A 20,871-nucleotide genomic window follows, 5' to 3' on the forward strand; every position below is an offset into this window, starting at 1 on the left:
CGGATGTGACAGTTATCACTTTTATGGCTATTTTTAAATGAAAAATCAAAATCTGTGTGTTTCTGTTAAAGTTGGTAGATGGAACTGGTTAAACTGTATAGTATCAGACTATCAGACTTCATCCGTTCCACTCCCAAATTCTGGAGGTAGTCTCTGATAAACCCGCTCTGTGGGGGTGAGCGTTGTTTGGTCCCAGACTGTGGAAATGTGGGATTGCCACTGGTTGCAGAATCTCATCTCAATATTGCTCAACTTGATCAGAGATTTCTAATAATAGTCGATGTCAGTTCAAAATATAGCAAAGTGGAAGTCTGGTCAACTTGTGGCTGATCTTGCTTTGCATAGATATACAGATAGGAACAATGTTTAGTTTTTCATGTACGCAGATTGGAAACCACCATGGCTCTCATGTCTCACTGCACCACTGAGACACGGGCGTCTGAACGTCAATTATGTTTAAAACAATAAAAAAAGCTGATGTAGTTTCACTGGGCCATGAACAACTTCTGCTTTGACCTTTCTCCATGTGCATGTTTTGGTAAAAAGAGTGTGCAGCTGTTACTACTGATATGACCCTCGCACTTTGTGCAGTTTTGTGTGTGTGTGTGTGTGTGTGTGTGTGTGCGCTTGCTCATACACACACACTGAGAAGATGCCACTGTGATCTGTTTGGCCCCTTTGTTTATAGAGTTTCCAGCCCTCTGATGGTGATGGTGCTCGCTCCATGAATAGAGCTTTGTGAGTGGACACACGCACCCAGTCCTCATGATTTGAATGCTGAGTGGATCTCATGTGCATCTGAAAGAGGGAGAAAGTGATATTATTTTAATGCTTGGGTTGAAAACTAGATTTGAGTCTGGGTACATAAAATATAGGTTGTGTTTTTTTGGGGGGGGATCTTGAGTTTGGATCTTGTAGCCACATGCACACTTTTACTAATTAGACAAGACTTTTAGGGAATACTGACGGAGGGCACGAGTCTGAATGAATCTAAACGAATAAAAGCAACATGGGATAAGCCCAGGAGAGAAATAAGCTCTTCTCCCACATTGTTGGGTATAGCAGAGGGCGTGACTGGATGTGCAACGTCACTGATGGTTATATAGGCTGCAGCTGTGACGGCGGTCTCGAGCTGCTGAGACAGGCAGAGCACCGAGGACCCGGCGGCGCGCGCTCACAGACTCCCCAAACAAAGAGAAGCACGCGAGGCAGCACAGCATCCCACCCTTTCAGCCGCGAGCTCACTTGCAGAACCGCATCCCCCCTTTTCTTCTCTCATCCCTCTTAAGGCAGAACCGGTCCGGTCCGAAAGCTCAAGCGCACAGGCGTGACAATGACAACTAACGGCGCAACTAACGGAACCAGCGACATGCTGCAGATCCAGTTCGGTCTCATCAACTGCGGGAACAAATACTTAACGGCGGAGACCTTCGGCTTCAAAATCAACGCGTCCGCCACGACCATGAAGAAGAAGCAGATCTGGACCCTGGAGCAGAGCGGTGACGACTCCAGCGGGAATGTGTTCTTCCTCAAATCACATCTGGGCCGGTACATCGCCGCCGACAAGGACGGGAACGTCACAGGAGACAGCGAGACCCCGGCTCCGGAGTGCCGGTTCATCATCACGGCTCATGATGACGGCCGCTGGTCCCTGCAGTCCGAGCAACACGGGCGCTACCTGGGCGGCACCGAGGACCGGATCATCTGCTTCGCCCAAACCGCTTCTGTGGCGGAGAAATGGAGCGTGCATATCGCCATGCACCCGCAGGTGAACATCTTCAGCGTGACGCGCAAGCGGTACGCGCACCTGAGCGACAAGGTGGATGAGATCGCCATCGACCGGGATGTCCCGTGGGGGGTGGACTCCATGATCACGCTGGTATTCCGAGATCAGCGGTACCACCTTCAGACGTCCGACAACCGCTTCCTGAGGAACGACGGCGCGCTGGTCGCCACCACGGACAAGAGCACTGGCTACACGCTGGAGTTCCGCTCCGGCAAGGTGGCCTTCAGGGACTGTAGCGGCAGGTACCTCGCGCCCTCCGGGCCCTCCGGTACCATGAAGTCCGGCAAGAGCGCGCGTGTGGGCAAGGACGAGATGTTCGTGCTGGAGCAGAGCCACCCGCAGGTTGTGCTCACCGCAGCCAACGAGAGGAACGTCTCCACCCGGCAAGGTGGGTGTGGTGGTGGTGGTGGTCCAGTCCAGACCCTCTGAGTGCTTGTGTGAGTGTCTGATCCTGGCATGGTAGAGGAAGGGTTAACGTGATGGAATGTGAGACTGCATCTCTCCCCCCCCCCCCCCCCCCCACACACACACACACACACACACACACACACTCTGAATGATGGACACAGAACTAGACTTATAGTCACACACCAGCGGCCTGTGCGTGTTTACACACAAAACATTATTTTTGGCCAAATCACCCTCCTTACATGGAAAAATACTTGCATGAAATTCACACCATCAGTGTGAATACAGCAGACCCCCCCCCCCCAGGTTAAAGGTGATAAAGCCTATTGTCTATGATCACTAAACTTCACAATCCACCAACAAGCACATTGTGTAACAAAAAGTGCACAAAGTTCTTAGCCTGCTACACATACAGCACCATGTGCACGCGTGCCTTCATTCAAATGTAAAACAGTCTTAAACTGGAAGGCTGGCCCGGCACCAAGCACAATAGCTCCACACATTAGCAGGTAACAGCTAGTTTTTGTGCCATATCTCACATGGTTGCATATTTGCTGGTCATTATGACAAAACCTTTCACTTCATTTAGGTCAGATCATGTTCTGACAAATATGACCATTTTAAAACGCAACACTAGAGGCCTCACCATCTGTCTGGCAGAGAAAGCTCCACAGCCTCAGCTGTGCAGAGAACATGGATGGGAAAGCTGAAATCGGAGCCTTTGTGTCTAATTCTGAGATTTGCACACAGATGCACAGCAGCCCGCACTGCTGATGTGATTATTAGCTTTGATAAAGTGGCCTCAGTCCTGACTTCAATTTTTCTTTCTTCCACCCCCCCCATTAGTGATTGAGTGAGAGCTCATGCTCTTCATGTGTGTCTGGTTTTCAGCCTTACAACTGGGCAGAGACAAGCTTGTCCCTCTGCCTTTTTCCTTCCTTTTCCCTCACCCTTCCTTTCCTTTTCCCCCCCCATCTGTCTTCCTTTATTGTTGTCTAACCTTTTCTTTTTTACACCTCTGTTCTTTAGTTCTCCTCCTCCTGCCTTGTCACCCCTCCCCCACTCCTACCAAACCTTCAGGCTTGGCTGGTGTGTGTCTGCAGTCGTCATCAATGGCATGCCTCGTGCTGAACAGTTGTCAGCATTGATGGGTGCCTAAATATTCCCTTTTCCCCAACTTTAATCCTGAAAAACTGTACCATGGGACGTGTTGAAATCAGCTGAAATTTGAGTTTGGAGCCAGAGTGTGTGAATCATTCTCTAAATATCACTTTGAGCCAACACAGTAATCTCTATCACTATTTGCATTTGAGTCCGTGGCTCTGACAGTAATGAATGACATGCGTATAACTGATGCTCTCTGAATCTATATTTGGTGTCTGCTGAAAATGCTGTGCGGTTTAGTGGTTTTACTGCTTCTTCTTTTTTCACAAAGTGCGATCTGCCTATCCCTTTATTTTCCTACTCCTCCATCTCTGTCACACACTGGGCATGTTTGTTCTGTCTCCCTGCTTTGTTTACTTGTCATAGGGATATTTATGCTCATTTCACTCTGTCAGCAGTTGCTACTTTTTCACTCAAGTGGAGCTCACATGCCAGCCACAAAATGGTGGGCCATTTTGAAGGTGGAGGTTGGATTTAAAAAAAAAAAAAAAAAAAAAAAAAAAGTTTCTGGGAATAGGATGATGGCCTCTGTATGAACTGCACTTTAATAATCCACAACGAAAACAATTGCAAGGTGATCTGAAAGACTGGCTGCCCAAATCAGACTTGGTTATAGAGGGTGCCGTATCCTGGTTACACAATTCAGCATGTGGTCCTGCAGCTTTTACACTAAGTGGCATTTAATCAAGGAGACTGCAGTTTTGCCACTTGCATCCCTACACAGTTTTACAGGGAAGCTCGTTTGTTGAGCTGTCTTCACAATTCGTGTGATTCATCAGGTATCAGACGCAGTCTGATGGATCTGGATTGAAGATGCTGTGAGTTACTCATATTTGGTTTTTCCCAATAAGAATAAGCTTATAAGTCAATTTCCTTCCACCTAAAAATATAATTCAGATTTTTTTTTTTTTTTAATTGTGTCTTTACCCATGTTTTGCTAGCTTGCACTCTCCCCTCCTTTGGTTGCATAAAAGGAAGTCTGATTGTATAGAAGTCTGTGGAAAATGACCTTACTTCTGACATGATTTAGTACCTCACTGAGCACTTTAGTAATAAGTGTATGGTCTCAGTCACTAGTTTCAAATCTTATTTAGTATATGGTAAATGGACTAGCTCTTATATAGCGCTTTTCTACTCAGAGCACTCAAAGCGCTTATACAACACGTTTTACATTTACCCATGCACACCCATTCATACAAGCACTTCCATATTAACTAAGCTAAGTGCTTTAATTATCTAACATTCACACACATTCATACTCCGACGGTTGCTTCGGAGTGCAACTTGGAGTTAAGTACCTTGCCCAAGGATACATTGGCATGTAGCCTGGAGTAGCCAGGAATCAAACCCCTGACCTTCCGATCAGTAGGTGATCTGCTCTACCTACTGCGCTACAGCCACCCCCAGTATACCATGATACAGTCCAGTTTAAGGGGTAAAATTAGGGGTGGTGGGGGTCTGTTGCCATCAGACTGGTTCTCATGTCCTTAGATACCTTGGGCTTAAATATTGGAAAGCATGTCAGAAGTGTACCCATGATGCCTTGCTCATGGGTGATTAACCCCAACTCCTCCCTGCTGACTGCCACAGCTCATAATGAGCAGGAGACCTGAATCTTTAGAGGGGAAAAACCACGTTTGACCTGCCAACAACGGGATCATTGTGATGCAGATTAAATGCTGAGTGGAATTAAACTGTCTCCAGATGTTTTTTTTTTTTTTTAAGACAAACAGATGCTTTAGTCCCCTCTCTAAAGCGGCTATTCGCCTGATGGGCCCAAAGCCGTGTTGATGGTTAAAGTCTGCTGGCTTTCATTAGGTTTTCTGACTCGAGCCAGCTCAAGCGGGTCAGTCTGAAAGCTGCTTTTGTCCAGTCAAAACTGTTGATTTGGTGACTTGCACTTAATTGCTGTTTGTCAAGTTCACACGCTGAAATGCAGTAAATCTAGTTTAGACATCCTTTCATTAGTTGGAGCCATGATTGTTGCGCTGAGAAATTTCCCTTTTAATTTTTTTTTTTTTTAACATGCAACCCTTGCTTAAGATAAAATTATAGTTTGTGTTCTGTGTTTTAGTTTTGGCTACTGCAGGTTAGTTTGCACAGACATGTTACAGTGGAGGTCACTGCTTCTTTGAAGTTTTAAAACATCTGATTTGTTGTGGTTATGTTGTGGGAATCTGCATCTGCCCACCTCAACAGTGGGGCTGGTTAATATATTATGAACGTAGCTGCAACACGATGGCATTAATTTACCTTATCCAAACAGACGTACCAAAGAGGAACTGACCTACAAATGGAGTTAAACATTTTCTGTGCTCTTTGTTACTCAAAGCTTAATGCAGTTCATCATGAGATTATTGTGGATGTAAAGTGTTGTAAATAACTCATTTTTACATGCAGACTCTTGACTCCCTTATGTGATTTTTATTTTATTACAGTAGTCTTTTTATTACAGTCATCAGTTCACATAAAGTTTGATGTTTGTCATCACTTTAAACAAAACCCTGACATCATCCTGTTCAAAATCATTGAAGTCAATCTTATGTAGCAACAATAGAAGTCAAATTTATAGCTGACAAATTTTAGCTGCATGTCACATCAGTGCCATTGTTTCAGCTGTCCACCAATGTGAACTCACAGCATTTGAAATTGCTGTTAAACTGACCGCTGCTGCTGCTTGTTTCCAGCTCATAACATCCTCTCTTCTCAGGCCTAGGCACAAATTCTCTGAGAGGCTGTTTAACGACCCTCATATGGACTGAGGTGCAATTATCAGTCAGTTAGCCTGGAGCTCAGTGGCCTTTTAAGCGGCCTGTTCTTCCTCTAAACTGTAGGGCAAGGGTGGGTGAAGTGAGTGCTGGTTTGTCAGCTAAATGAATCCACTGCATCCTGTTGGTGACTGGTGTGACCACCGAGTGCTGTCTGCTCTCTGTAACTGACAGATCCATCTCCTGCTAAGGGGCAAAAGCGAGGTGACTGAGGAGGAGTTTCGTTGGTTTTTGGCAACTGGGATCTGAGCCATTTTTGTGTGAAATCCTTATTCAGCTGAGCCGACCTCCTCTGTTTAGTGAAAATTTGATTTACGAGACAGCAAAGCTTCTGTAGTTTCCATAAAGCCCAACTAAAGCCACATGATAAGAAACAAAATTCCAAGAAACTTTGAAAACACATGAGAATCATCATTTTGGGAAATGAGGGTTTTTTCCCCTCTCCCCTTATTGCAAAACTGTTACTTTTGCACAGTGCTGTAAGCTTGAGTCACCCTTTATTTCTTTATATTTTACTAGGAAAATGGGTGCAACAATTTATTGAAACATATGCAAACATACATGGAAATATTGATCCAGATATGCTCTTACTGCATTGGCAGTGTGTCTGGGGTCACTGTCAGGCTGAAAAATAAAACCATTTCCAATCAGATACTGGTGGATTGCATGGTGGATCAAAATCTGATGGTACTTTCCTGCGTTCATAATTCCATCCATTTTGACAAGATCTCCATCACCACTGTTTAGGTACAATGACTGGACTGAATGTGAATGAAAAAGCAGCCAATGTCCAAAGAGAAACTTTGAAAGGGCTTCAGAAAGCTTGGAGAACTGTTGGTCCTTGGAAGCAAAATATAAAGAAAAGAGGGATAGCTTAAAACCTTTGTTGCAGATTAAACAAACTGGGCTATAAATGTAACTAGATTAACCATCTCTGTAGTGTCACAAAGCTCACTCTTATGTAATGGCTGCTTCTCCCTATATCATCTACAAGGAGCACAGATTTATCTTTAGTTGCTTTACATTAATTTTGCAGATCCATCATATCCTAATTCATGATTTTAAATTTGAGTGTTAATCAGACTGCAATCCAACCATGTAATGTGTGGTAAAAGGCTGAAGACAAACTGTGGCTTCATGTTGTGTCTGGCCATGAGTCAAGACACAACCTTGACACCCATTCTGTAGCCTTCACCCCCCGCTCCCACCCCCTGTTAGCAGGAAATGAGACATGAGACGTGCAGCTCTGACCTTGGCTGGTGTGCAATGATCCCCGCAGGGTGAAGGGTGATTTGCTTTCTCTGACTGCAACACAGCCAATAGGATAAAAAGAAGGGAAGCATTCAATTTATGCATCCTTCCACAGACGCTGCGCATGAGTTTGTGACCACTCAAATGGTTGCTACACTTATCACTGGCTGCTGTGTCACGTCATTTGTTTTACAGATTTTCCATTCCCAATAATAGTTCTGGGTGGAGTGGAACACGTCCCACTCCCAGAAGTAAAGATGTTTAATTTGAATAGAAATATGAAAGGAAAAAAAAAAAACTTTACTTAATAAGTTCTCATTATTATGGTGTTGTCAGGGAATGAAACCGATTAATAAACATCCCAGTTGCCATGGTAATAGAAAGCGTGACATGTATATTTTTTCCCAAAAGACTTTATTACAACAGGTAACAAATAACACAGGTAATAAATACACCTAAAGAAAACTGAAAACCAAAGAAACTTATTGTATATTTCTTAAGTAAAGAACTAAATGAGTTTTTAATCAACTATAAAACTATTAATATATGCAAAATTACAGAACCAAAATCAGATAAGTTTGATCTTGTTTAAAAAAAAAAAAAAAACCCACAAGGATAACGATTATACTTATTATACCACTGTTGAAGCTCTACTGCTGCAAGAAATAAATGGACAAGTGTTAGTGTTATTCTTCTACACAACATTTTTAGAGATTGAAAGCTTCCACGATAACCTTGTGACTGTAATGCTGTTTGAGTGTTCATGCATGTAGAGGGGCATAGTCACCTTGGGCTTCTGGTTCTGGACAGGCAGTTTAAACTCTGCTGGGAGCTCAGCTTGTAGTCATGGCGCATTCACAACAGTGTTGTATACCGTGTACGCATTATAGCTATACTTAGTTTTGCTAAAGCACTTCCGGATGGATGCAAACTGCATTTCATTGCCTGTACTTGAGAGATGTGCAATGACAATGAAGTTGAATCTATCTATCTATCCTCAGAGTAGAACCTGTCTGAGAACTACAACCGCCATATCCGACAGTTAGCATGACTCTGGGGGGGGCAGACGGTAAAAAGAGAAAAAGGAATATTTTAAAATTCTTACTATAGAGATCTTAGAGTCACACCAGTCCAAGCAGCACCCAGAGACAGCAAGTTCCTCATCTGTGCACTAACATGTACATGCAGCATCTCTGTGTAATTTGTTCCATAGGACCTCCTGGTGAGCTCTGACAGGTTGAACTGAATCTGGTTCCAGCCATCGTCGAGCCTCATGGGCATGGTGCAGACAAAGGGGTTCACTTTGGTTGTGCTCTGATAGTTACTCACTCGAAACCGCCGGTGAATGTTTTGATCGTCCAGCACCTGAGAGGGAGATATGGAGACATGTAGAGAATGGGTCTATTACACAATCCCGGTCCTTACTCTGTCCACTACTCATGGTGGGTTGATGTGTCTGTACCTGGACTTCAAACGTGAAATACTTTTCACGGCTCTTAATGGTCACTGAACACTGTTAAATATGTCATTTATCTACTTTTAAAAAATGGTGGATGCTCACATTAAACATGGATAAAGTTTCAAACTGTGAGGCCAGAGTATGCACAGGTAACCTTGTGAGCCAAAAGCTCAGGCTGTTTTTTTTCCAACTCTTTCCTCTGTACAATGTCAAAGAGCAGAAATCCTTAATATGTTCACCCCAAGAACACATTATGAGTTCCTTTCACTGGAACTAAAGGGCCAAAAACTAGTGGTGGAATAATAACACCACTAGCTGTTGACTGTGGAATACATAGTAGCAAGGAAATTTCACAACTGGACTTGTTGCACAGGTGGCATCCTATCATGGTACCACGCTGGAATTCACTGAGCTCCTGAGAGCGACCCATTCTTTCACAAATCTTTGTAGAAGCAGTCTGAATGCCTCAGTACTTGGTTTATACACCTGTGGCCATGGAAGTGATGGGAACACCAATGATTTGGAAGGTGAGGGAATACTTTTGGCAATATAGTGCAAGTTATTTCTTTATAATCTGGTTTACAAGTAATTTCAGTGGTGCTTTTGCTGATTATGTAGGTTTTATATGCATTTCTTAACATTTCTACAAAGTAGTTAATGTATGAACAATAACCAAGCAGTATCTTCAGTTTTCTACAGTACTGAGAAATCTGTCTCAATCTGTGTTTTCCATTTGAATTTAGTGGGCCACATCACAGATTAATAATCTATTTATACTTAATATTTTTACACAAATGACTGCAATAATGTATATAACTTTAAGAATCCTTGTACCCTCATATACACAGACAGCAATAATTTTATTGTAATTGTTTAATATATCTTGTGTAATTCATATTTATAGTTTGATGCCTCACATTTATTTCCTGTATCTCATATTCTTATAGGACTCCATTTTCTTATTTTTGATTCATTCTAGTTGCACACAGTGGGTCAGTGGTTAATTACATTTCAATCCTGTACATATTGCAGAACTGACAGTTTGATTAATATATAAAACAGACAACTCACCTGATGTTTACCCCCCCCCCCCCCCCCCCCCCAAATCTCCAGCACAACTGAATGCATGTCATCTGATTCTTTTCATATGACCAATCTTCACCTGTGCAAATGCAGAAATAGATTAGTTTTCTTATTTTAAAATGGATAAATCTCAATTTCTGACGGGTTTTACAGAGCTGTATCATACATAGACTGTAAAGCCCTTTGAGTCTGCTGCATGATGTGTGATGCATAGACAAAACTCAAGAATGAAGTGAAAGAAGAAAGTGTATCTCAAATCTAAAGCCAGATTCATGAACCAGGGATGGCACTGTCAGGAACTCTGCCCTTCGTGATTTGGTGCGGCCTGTTACATGATTGACCGAATGAGGTGGGAGGGTCTGGTCTGCCACATAAAACGAACTACAAATGTCCGGTGGACGGGACGTAACCAGTTAAGAGGTTAAACGCACGATATAGAAGTGTAACTTCTGGATTATATGCAAAAATGATCACACTATCAATCTAATAAGACCTGATTTAGAGTTCTGCATCGGTCCTACATGCATAACCGCCATGCACCTCGAGAAATGTAACTACACTACACATCCACGACGACTGATGACTGCCTAGGCTTCAGAGGTGCTTTCTGGTTACATAAGCAGGGTCCCGTCACTCAATTAACGAGCAGCATTTAGCAGTTAGCATTAGCTTGCTAATTAGCATTAGCATTTTTTCAGCCCGGGCTAAAAAAAAAGAAATCTGGTTAAAAGCCTGCCAGATAATTTGTCACCACTACATAAATGGCTATCCGGAAAGCTCCTGTTTAGCGCACATAGTAGTCTATAAAAGAGAATTTAATGGCATTACTCACATGTAAATGGTACCAATGACTCAAATCATTTTTTTTTAATTAGACTGGCCGCATACTTCAGATGCTGTGTGACTCAGGTTAGCAGCTTAGCAGCCTCCATGGTCACCGTGTAATCATGTTACATTTACAAATAATCAACAAGAACTACGTATCCTACATTTAAAATAGATCTAGAATACCTTCACAACAATACAACAGGGCTAAATTCAACATCTTACAGGCGGCACGAGTGCACATGATGCTAGCCAGTTATACCCCGCTAGCTAAGCCAATAATATGGTTCCTTGCTTACCTTTTTATCCCACATGGCAAGTGGTTTGCTGTCGATGCTGGACAAAATTGTAGAAAATACGGAAGCGTTTTCACACATTTTGTTCCCACAGAAGCAGAAAGAATACCAGAGGGCAGTAAGAGGGCAGCGCTGGGCGGGTTTTTAAGTGTTAAGGGAAATTTTCTGGCACCGAAAATAGCAGTTTCTTTATGGGTCATCACCTAATTTGCATAATTGGTCAATTGCAGTATTTGCAATCAAGGCTGTAGGAGAGCGGAATAACAGCTTTAGAGAGACAAAAAGTGAAGAAAAAACACCCTAAATACGTTTAGAACTATAAATGAACTTTATGAAATAACTGCATTACTTTAATGCTTTGCCTAGACCCACATTACATAAATAATTTTTGTCCCGAATTGTTTAATGTTAGAATATCAAATTTAACGAAAACATTCATGTGGGGTGCGAATGTAGATAGGTACATTAAACCCTCCTCCTTTATCTGGGCCACTGTTGCCAACTTGTGTAAGAAAACTCGCTGTCACCTGTCTCAAAGGTTGATAAAGGGAGTTTCCCAGCCAAAACGGGAGACTTGGCGGTTATGATCCTTAGTAATGCTTACTGGCTGTGACTGAGTGGGCACGCTGGTGTGTTAATGTGTTTGTAGAGCCTCTGCGTACTTGTGTGCTGGGAGTGTGCCAGAGGAGCAGCCTCATGTCAGCTGCATACCCACATGGATCCTCTCCTCCTTAATGTCAGTGCTTTATTATAGGTTAGGGTTCAGCTGTTCTCCAGTGTGTCATCCTGCCATGCACTGGGTGTGTCTCTGCATCACTGTCCTCTAGTTTAGTCCAACTGTACACACAATGGAGTTTGAGTCACTTTGGGCACAATATTCTCTCATGTGCCTGACCTCATTTTTCTGTATGTATGTGTGTGTGTGTGTGTGTGTGTGTGTGTGTGTGTGTGTGTGTGTGTGTGTGTATATATGTGTATATATATATATATATATATATATATATATTACACACACACACCCACCCTGGTCATAAAATTAGAATCTCATGAAAAAGTTGATTTATTTAAGTAATTCCATTCAAAAAGTGAAACTTGTATATTCGTTCATTACACACAGACTGATATTTTTCAAATGTTTTTCTTTTAATTTCAATGATTATAACTGACAACTAATGAAAACCCCAAATTCAGTATCTCAAAATTTGAATATTGTGAAAAGGTTCAATATTGAAGACACCTGGTGCCACACTCCAATCAGCTAATTAACTCCAAACACTTGCAAAGGCCTTTAAATGGTCTCAGTCTAGTTTTGTAGGCTACACAATCATGGGGAAGACTGCTGACTTGACAGTTTTCCAAAAGATGACCATTGACACAAGGAGGGCAAGACACAAAAGGTCATTGCTAAAGAGGCTGGCTGTTCACAGAGCTCTGTGTCCAAGCACATTAATAGAGAGGCGAAGGGAAGGAAGAGATGTGGTAGAAAAAAGTGCACAAGCAATAGTGATGACTGCATTTCGGAGAGGGTTGTGAAACAAAACCCATTCAGAAATGTGGGGGAGATTCACAAAGAGTGGACTGCAGCTGGAGTCAGTGCTTCAAGAACCACCACGCACAGAAAGAGAGGCAGCATCAGAAGCGTCTCGCCTGGGCTAAAGACAAAAAGGACTGGACTGCTGCTGAGTCCTCCAAAGTTATGTTCTCTGAAAGTCAATTTTGCATTTCCTTTGGAAATCAAGGTCCCAGAGTCTGGAGGAAGAGAGGAGAGGCACAGAATCCACGTTGCTTGAGGTCCAGTGTAAAGTTTCCACAATCAGTGATGGTTTGGGGTGCCATGTCATCTGCTAGTGTTGGTCCACTGTGTTTTCTGAGGTCCAAGGTCAACACAGCCGTCTACCAGGAAGTTTTAGAGCACTTCATGCTTCCTGCTGCTGACCAACTTTATGGAGATGCAGATTTCATTTTCCAACAGGACCTGGCACCTGCACACAGTGCCAAAGCTACCAGTACCTGGTTTAAGGACCATGTATCCCTGTTCTTAATTGGCCAGCAAACTCACCTGACCTTAACCCCATAGAAAATTGTGAAGAGGAAGATGTGATACGCCAGACCCAAAAATTCAGAAGAGCTGAAGGCCACTATCAGAGCAACCTGGGCTCTCATAACACCTGAGCAGTGCCACAGACTGATCGACTCCATGCCACGCCGCAGTGCTGCAGTAATCCAGGCAAAAGGAGCCCCAACTAAGTATTGAGTGCTGTACATGCTCATACCTGGTTACACTGTGTGTGTGTGTGTGTGTGTGTGTGTGTGTGTGTGTGTGTTTGGATCAGAACAAAAGCTGATGATCTGGCTCCCTGTTTGTGTCCCAGCTGCTCGCCTCCTCAGTCAGGCCCAGTGAACAATAGGAGCCACACAAACGCATGCGGGCACACACACACACACAAGTGCACTTGATACAATCGCATGTGTTCACAGCAGACCTCTGGTGCTGGCTCACTGAGGCCAACAATCTGTGCCTGCCGCCATTAGGCTGACTGCAGTGGGTGGAGTGGACAGAAAGATAGAGGGGTTGTTTTAAGTAGATGTGCGTGTGTGGTTTGGGAGGATTCTGCATGTGTGGTCACTTCTCTTGGTGTGGTTTGCTGGTGTGTGTACATGATTGCAGACCCTCTCTGTCCTCCTCCATAAGCCTGTGAGCTTCACAAACTTGTGCAGCAGACTGAGACGCAGCCTCGGCCTCTCTCCGGGTCACGGCTGAGGCTCCACAGGGCACAGGGTGGCTATTTTGTCTGTCAGTCGTGTATTTTCATATCAATGTTTTTCTGTCCTTGTGCTAACTCGAGACACACCAGCTGAATGAGTGGAACTGTCTTTGACAGCATCTGTAAGCCTGACTGAAGTTTATTTAAATCAGATATTCGGATTTTACTCAAATCAGCTCAGCATGCAAAAAGTTTATTTTCATATAGCGAAATTTACGTTTGTTTTTCCAACTGAAGCTACAGGATCTGTTCCAGGCTGACACCAGTACAATTTTTCAGTGTTTTTGTAAAAAGCACATTTTTGATTTTTACAGTAAGTTATGAACTGTCGAGCAGTAAATGGAAAAACACAAACTAAGAAAAAGAAATGAAAAACAGAAGTAAACGCTACTGCCCTCCTGTATTTTTAGACTCCGTTTAAAAATGTCTAACTCGAGAAACTTCTGAGAAAGCATCGGTCACTGAAACTATTTAAGTCTTGGTGTCAGCGGTGACATTATTTTAGATTGAGGTAGTTGTTTGGACAGAGTCCCAAAAGAGCAGCTCGACTTGTTTTTGAATAGTTCCCTATTTCGGTGAAGTTGCTTATCATCTTGATGACAGTCAGATAAGAATGATGCAGCTAAACTCTTTCTAGATGCAGTTTTTTTTGGGGTTTTTTTTTTTTTCCCACTTATCATTCATCTTGGTACCATCTATTTTAAAGCCCTAATCTAATTTCATTGGTCACATTAAAAACAGAAAATATCCCCTACACCATTATACCACCTGCAGCAGCAGCCCAAAACTCTGGTACAAGGCAGGATGGGTTTTCATGTTGCTTATGCCAGATTCTGACCCCACCATCTGAACGTTGCATTCATCAGACCAGGCAACCTTTTTCCAATCTTCTATTGTCCAGTTTTGGTGCACCTTTTCTGCACAGATGACATGCCTCACTCTTAAAAGAAATTCTTTGTACGGTCTATCATTTACAAGTCAAAGTTGTCAAAGACTTTAATATGAATATGAGGGTTTGCATGATGGTTATCAGGCTTTTTTTTTTTTTTTTTTTTTTTTTTTTTACTATTTTAAAGTTCATTTGCGTTGTAAAGTCATCTCTAAGCATAGCCACAGCCTCAGTAATAAATAGGCTCTCCTTTGCTACTGTAGGGTGCGTTGGCTGAGCAGGAAGCAGCGAGGATTAGAGGAGAGTTTAGTGACATGTCTGATGATCCTGGAGGAGAACAGGCCACGGGTCTCTCTTCTTACCATTTTTCCTCCTCTTGTCCTCCTTCAAACCCTTCTAAATTAGCATTTTATCTCCTCTGTACCCCCTCCTCTCTACCATGTGGTTCCCATTATGGTTATATTTTCCTTCTCAGTACTCTGTGTGTGTGTGTGTGTGTGTGTGTGTGTGTGTGTGTGTGTGTGTGTGTGTGCGTGTGTGTGTGTGTGTGCGCGCGCATGTGCATCACTGCATATTTCTGCAGAAACTTAATCCCAAGTTGACTTTAGTAAGCACTAGACGCAGACTGAGCAGTTACTGTTAAACACCTTTGTGTAATACTGGCTCTGACTGCAGCCCCTGCCAGAATAGTCACACTAATAGGGTAAAGGTTCCCCTTTTAATGTATTTACCAACATGAGTTGTGCCAGTCGTGAGGATGTAGAAAATGAGAAATGTGGAAAAATGAAGAGACTGTCGCAGTGAAAAAGGACATGGATGGGAATTCATGAGATGGGTAGGTCTGTTTTCTCAAACACATCTATTTTTTTTTTTTTTTGTGGTTCCCCCTCTCGCTCTGCACACATTTACACAGCAGACAGTTCATTTCTCTTTCTCTCTCTGGGCCCTCTGGCTATAGGTCAGACCACGGTATGATTTCATCATATACAATAGCAGGCTTTGTGCTGCTTAGTGTATTTGTGTGTCTGGGTTTTCTCTATAGTTGAGTCATGTGTTTACCTCTTTGTTGCTCTTAAGTGCCTGACTAAGGTTGATGTGAGTTTTAATGAGGTCTGCTGTTCTGTTCACACACACACATACACACACACACTCATTGATTCGAGGCTTCACCTGCTACAGATGTGCAGCAGGTGAAGCATGACCTGCAAATAACAACCATAACCATCATTGTTAGTCCATGTAGCACTTTTGACTCTGAAAACTGAGTCATCAGTCAAACCTATTGTGTGTGTGTGTGTGTGTGTGTGTGTGTGTGTGTGTGTGTGTATATATGTATATTATATATTCATAAACCTTCAACTAAGTTTCCAATTTTTTTTTTTTTGGATACACATGTTTACACAAATGCAAAACAGCAACTATTTGTATATAGAAAACTTGTTAACAGTGTGGCTCGAATAACAGTTGTTGCTGGCTGAGGCTGAATCTGAGCTCCTATTCAATAAACATTTTATGTGAAGATATAAAGACTAGGCCCATTTCCTCTGGCGCACCTTAAAGGGACCTTATCATGCCATCATTCAATTATTTTTTTAATTATAATTATAAAGTAGCTTTGTATATTTCACAGTTCAAAATAATACTTTCTTATACTGGGCCTGGGCGTAGCCACTCGGTCCATCCTCTGTCTGGAACAAGCTTTTAGCTCTTCTCCCTTTTTAAGCAAGTCTTCTTCTGATTGGCTGCCCCCTCACAAACAGAAAGGTTGAACAGCAGGTGGGTGGAGATGACCATATTGGGGGTATCTGCTCTCTGACATCATACAGAGCCAACCAGCCACGTACACTTATGCCATTAGCACTGAGTGATAATGGCAGATGTTTTCATGCTAAACAAGGAAGCATGTTAACATTTTCACTTTATCTTGGGGTATAGATCCAAGTATTTAGCTTTAGTGCCCCTGTAGCTTCTCAGATTCCTGCAAAGAATCTGTGGTCAGTGGTGGCCAACAAACTGCTTCAAATGTTTCAGCTCTTGTGGCCTTCTCTGTGTGCTGTGATCGTCCACCATGACAGCTAATCCTTTGAAGTGTAGTGGGGTCTGTCTAGACCAGGACAGATGTGAGTGGGCGGGTGTAGGTTTGTCTGCAGCTGTGTGAAATGCTTGACTAATCTAAGCTGACTGATGTTGTTCATTTAGTGCTTCTGATCCTGACCAGCGGATGTGTACGTGTGGGTCATTGGCAGGCGTGTTGGATTTTAATGGTGATATTCTGTGGTTATTCACAGCCCTCTCACATCCCTCAGCCAATCAGTCTCCCCAACATTCTGACCCCACACAGGTATGGACCTATCAGCCAATCAGGATGAAGAAAGTGATCAGGAAGTATTCCAGATGGAGATTTGCCGTGAAAACAGGAAGTGTGCGTTCCGGACTGCTGCTGGGAAATACTGGACCCTCACTGCTAACGGCGGCCTGCAGTGCACAGCCTCCACTAAGTAAGAATCACACATGGTCACAGCTACACCTGCTCCACTCTGTCCATTCTTTGTGTGTGTGTATGGGGGGGAGACTGTGGAAAACTCAAAACTGGTTAGTCATAGCTTTTGGTGTTTAGTCCTCTCTTGTAATTTGACCTGTGGTGTGAATCATGTGTGTGTGGGGGCAGGGGTGAAGGATTGATGGTGTGATCATGGCTGCAGCATGCTGTGGGAGACTAAGTGCATTTGTGTGCAACTCCAACCTGTAGAGTGATATCCTTTTATGTGCAGAGGTTCAATCCGACCAGAGAGCTGGCTATTAACCCCTGACCTTTGACCCTGTGCTCTTGAGTCATTTCCCTGTGAGGCTCCAGACAGATTAAGAAGTGGGAGCCTGGATGCTGCATGTCATGCTTGAGTAAAATCTCTTCCGCAAGAAAGGGGTTGATTGATAGAAGCTGCAGATGTCCAGTGTTAGCACGTATGTATGTATACAGGAATGATGCAGAGCGCAGCAGTAATCTGATCCAGTGTCAGGATGGTCAGAAGCATGCACTCTGAGGGAGCTCAGAAACAGATCTGCTTTTTAAGATGTGACCAAGCAGATCCTCAATGCTGGGGGGGTCTTCAGGAACCACATTACTCAGTCACATTCTTGAGATTACCCTCTGTTTACTTCTCAGATTAGACCCCCCCCCCCCCCCCCCCACACACACACACACACACACTTTTTTTTTTTTTTTTAAACCAACTGGTCTGCTGAATACATTTCAAAGAATATTTCAGAGCTTCAGAGGATCAAACCCAACTTAAAGAATACTCTGCCAAGTGAAAGGATTCAGTAAGCTACTTGATGCCACTTAACCAAAGACTACAAGCTTATCCCTCTACCCGGATCCAACCTATCCAATTACCCAGCAGTTACTTAAACTGTGATAAAGCAGCTGGGTGTCTGTCTGTGAACCTGTAATTTATACCCGACACTCCTGCGAGTGCACTACTGGATACATGACTGCTATGTGACTTTTATTATCCTCCTCTAACTCTCACACCTTTACTTTACTCTCTCTCTCTGCAGGTCAGCTAATTGCTACTTTGACATTGAGTGGCGTGGGAAGAGGCTGACGCTTCAGGCCGCTAATGGGAAATATGTCGCCGCCAAGAAAAACGGCCAGTTAGCAGCCACCATCGACACTGCAGGTCAGTGCAATGCGTTGACGCGGCCGTGCAGACAGAAGCACTTCCACAGTGACGGGTGGAATTTCAGTACAGTGGAAGTAATTCAATTGTGGCTCCAGTTGTTTCTGGGCTTCAGAGTTGAGTGGTTCTGCTTTGTAAGAGCTGAACTTAGCTGTTTTTTTTTTTTTTTGCTGTTTGTGTTTTTTCCAAGTTCTTACTCAATGCCTTTAGTTAATCATGCTGATTGGAAACATCATGAGAAAACTCCTGAGCATGCAGTATCTGAGACACTAAAAATAAGAGTTGTTTTTTTTTTTTTGTTTTTTTTTGTTACCAGTGTTGTGCAATAAGTGAAAAACATCCTGCTGACCTAAAACAAAAACCTCTTTATATCTGCTGTGGCCATGAATGCGTTCATTATCAGGCACAACATGGAAACTGAAACTTTGCCCAACACATTATACTGACTTTTCACAAAATCTATTTTTTTGGACTATTTCTTTGTCTTGAAGTTGCTAGACAACAGTGACACTCAAGAAAGTAGCTCACCATATTCATACACTTTGTCTTCAGTTTACAAATGAGCTAAAAATAAAACAAAAATGCAGATGACCGTATACAGGAACAGTTCTCCAGGCTTCCTGAAGGACATTCAAGGCTTTTTGTTCTGTTCTCAGTATGATCCCACACTGCTTCAATAATGTTGCAGTCCAGGCTCTGGAGAGGCCAATCCATGACTGATAGAAAAAACACACAATGGAATGCTATCCATTGTGTTTTTACTGCATTGGCAGTGTATTTGAGATCATTATGCTGAAAAATCAAACCATTTCCAGTCAAATACTGGTAGACTGATTGGCTCAAAATCTGATGGTACTTTACTGCACAATCTCCCACACCATTGGCTGAAATGCAGCTCCAAACCATGACAGAGCCTCCACCGTGTTTTACAGATGCCTGTAGATACTCACTGTTGTACTGCTCTCCTGACCTCCTCTGAACATACTGACTTGAACCAAAAATTTCAAATTTGGATTCATTGCTCTATCAGACTTGTTGCCACTGATTTCCAGATCAACTGAAGAGCCAGATGCATCTCTCAGCTCCTGTGTCAGGTCTTTGCTGGGTTTATTTCCCCCCGTTTCTTAAGGAAATTACTTTCAGATAATGTTCATCTGCTGAGTTTTGTTTTGTTTTGTTTTTGTTTTTAAGGCCTCTCACTCTCACTTCACATTTCTGACACGAGCTGCATCACATGCATTATTTTTTAATGAGACTGAAGAGTCAGCATTCTTAATCATGAGCATTTTGGTGGAACTCTGCACAAGAAGTGCTGAAAGAGCGGACACACAAATCCGTTTAAGCGCACACACTGCTCTGACACTCACGCATCTCTTGTCTTTCCAGGCGAGTCTGAGGAGTTCATCATGAAGCTGATCAACCGCCCGATCATCGTGCTGCGCGGGGAGCACGGCTTCATCGGCTGCAGGAAGGTGACGGGGACGCTGGACTCCAACCGCTCCTCTTATGACTACTTTACTCTGGAGTTCAGAGATGGAGCATACAGCCTGCAAGGTTGGTTTAGGCACAACAGGGTCTTTCTGAAGTGGTTTATTGTAAAGTTGAATTTGGTATAATGGCAGCACGTGGAGGGACCTCCCGCAGACACCCATTTATTCTCTGAGAGGTTTAGATTTTCATTATGGACTTACTCACAAGACGTCTGTGCCATAAAGAAGGATTTGAATCAGATAATTTCACTGCCTCACATTATTTAATTCAAACAAAGCAGTTTTAAGCTGTATCTTTTGTTCCCCCCTCCGACCTTTGTGACACATTTTATTCCATCTTTTTTCCTCCCCCCTGTCTCCTTTCTTTCCTTCTCACAGACTCCACAGGTAAATACTGGATGGTGGGGAACGAGCAGTCAGTGGTGAGCAGCAGCGACACCCCCGTCGACTTCCTCTTCGAGTTCTGCGATTACAACAAGCTGGCAATCCGCCATGCCACCGACGGGAAGTACCTGCGCGGCGACCACGCCGGCGTGCTGAAGGCCAACGCAGATGACCTGGAGACCGCCACGCTGTGGGAGTACTGAGGGAAGCGGAGAGAAACCAACGGGGATGCAGCCGCCTGCCGCTGTGATGCTGGGAGAGTGCGGCGGCATGGCACGGTAGCACTACCCGTCAATACATCTACCTGTCCACCACCCCCACCCCACCCCCCATCGCCCCCACTCCCATCCCGTTCCTCATTATATCCTGTACTTATAACTTTATATGTTGATGAACTGCACAGAGAGAACAGGAAGGCTAGAAGAAGGAAGGAGACACTCCTTTCCTTTTATCCTTCCTCTCTTTTCCAGCTCTGCTCTGCAGTGCCGACCTTTATCTGTTGCCATAGCTACCACGGGGCTGCGCACTTTTTTTCTGCTCCAATCTGGTTCGCTGCTCGACCTCAGTCTCTCACTCCGTCCTCGCCCTACGATTGGGCCGCCTCTCTTCCAGAGCAGAGCAGA

The 20,871-nt window shown here is 43.5% G+C and overlaps 2 protein-coding genes across 3 annotated transcripts; one reads left to right on the forward strand and one right to left on the reverse strand.

Annotated features, from left to right (window-relative positions):
* The first annotated feature begins 1,140 nt into the window (after positions 1-1,140).
* Positions 1,141-20,541, forward strand: fscn1a (fascin actin-bundling protein 1a). The gene is made up of 5 exons (XM_030735358.1): positions 1,141-2,174; positions 17,036-17,192; positions 18,253-18,374; positions 19,761-19,928; positions 20,243-20,541. Exons 1-5 carry the CDS (start codon positions 1,334-1,336, stop codon positions 20,449-20,451), a joined length of 1,497 nt encoding a protein of 498 aa, XP_030591218.1. The 5' UTR covers positions 1,141-1,333; the 3' UTR covers positions 20,452-20,541.
* LOC115784220 (cilia- and flagella-associated protein 20-like) lies at positions 7,966-11,202 on the reverse strand. Of its 2 annotated transcripts, none has more exons than XM_030735359.1 (2): positions 11,044-11,202; positions 7,966-8,742 (listed from the first exon to the last, which is right to left on the reverse strand). In XM_030735359.1, exons 1-2 carry the CDS (start codon positions 11,119-11,121, stop codon positions 8,482-8,484), a joined length of 339 nt encoding a protein of 112 aa, XP_030591219.1. In that variant the 5' UTR covers positions 11,122-11,202; the 3' UTR covers positions 7,966-8,481. The 2 variants fall into 2 exon arrangements, 1 of the variants encoding a protein (XP_030591219.1); XR_004020280.1 differs by lacking the exon at positions 7,966-8,742 and adding an exon at positions 9,928-9,998.
* Positions 20,542-20,871: the final 330 nt, after the last annotated feature.

Source organism: Archocentrus centrarchus, chromosome 8 (assembly GCF_007364275.1).
Source record: "Archocentrus centrarchus isolate MPI-CPG fArcCen1 chromosome 8, fArcCen1, whole genome shotgun sequence".
Classification (NCBI taxonomy): Eukaryota; Metazoa; Chordata; class Actinopteri; order Cichliformes; family Cichlidae; genus Archocentrus; species Archocentrus centrarchus.

Bases quoted from the DNA above. Each gene is read 5' to 3' on its own strand.
- fscn1a (XM_030735358.1), top strand. From the start codon at position 1,334: ATGACAACTAACGGCGCAACTAACGGAACCAGCGACATGCTGCAGATC. The intron at 2,175-17,035 runs GTGGGTGTGGTG...GACCCCACACAG, and splicing joins GAACGTCTCCACCCGGCAAG to GTATGGACCTATCAGCCAAT. The intron at 17,193-18,252 runs GTAAGAATCACA...CTCTCTCTGCAG, and splicing joins CAGTGCACAGCCTCCACTAA to GTCAGCTAATTGCTACTTTG.
- LOC115784220 (XM_030735359.1), bottom strand. From the start codon at position 11,121: ATGTGTGAAAACGCTTCCGTATTTTCTACAATTTTGTCCAGCATCGAC. The intron at 8,743-11,043 runs GTAAGCAAGGAA...TCTCCCTCTCAG, and splicing joins TTGCCATGTGGGATAAAAAG to GTGCTGGACGATCAAAACAT.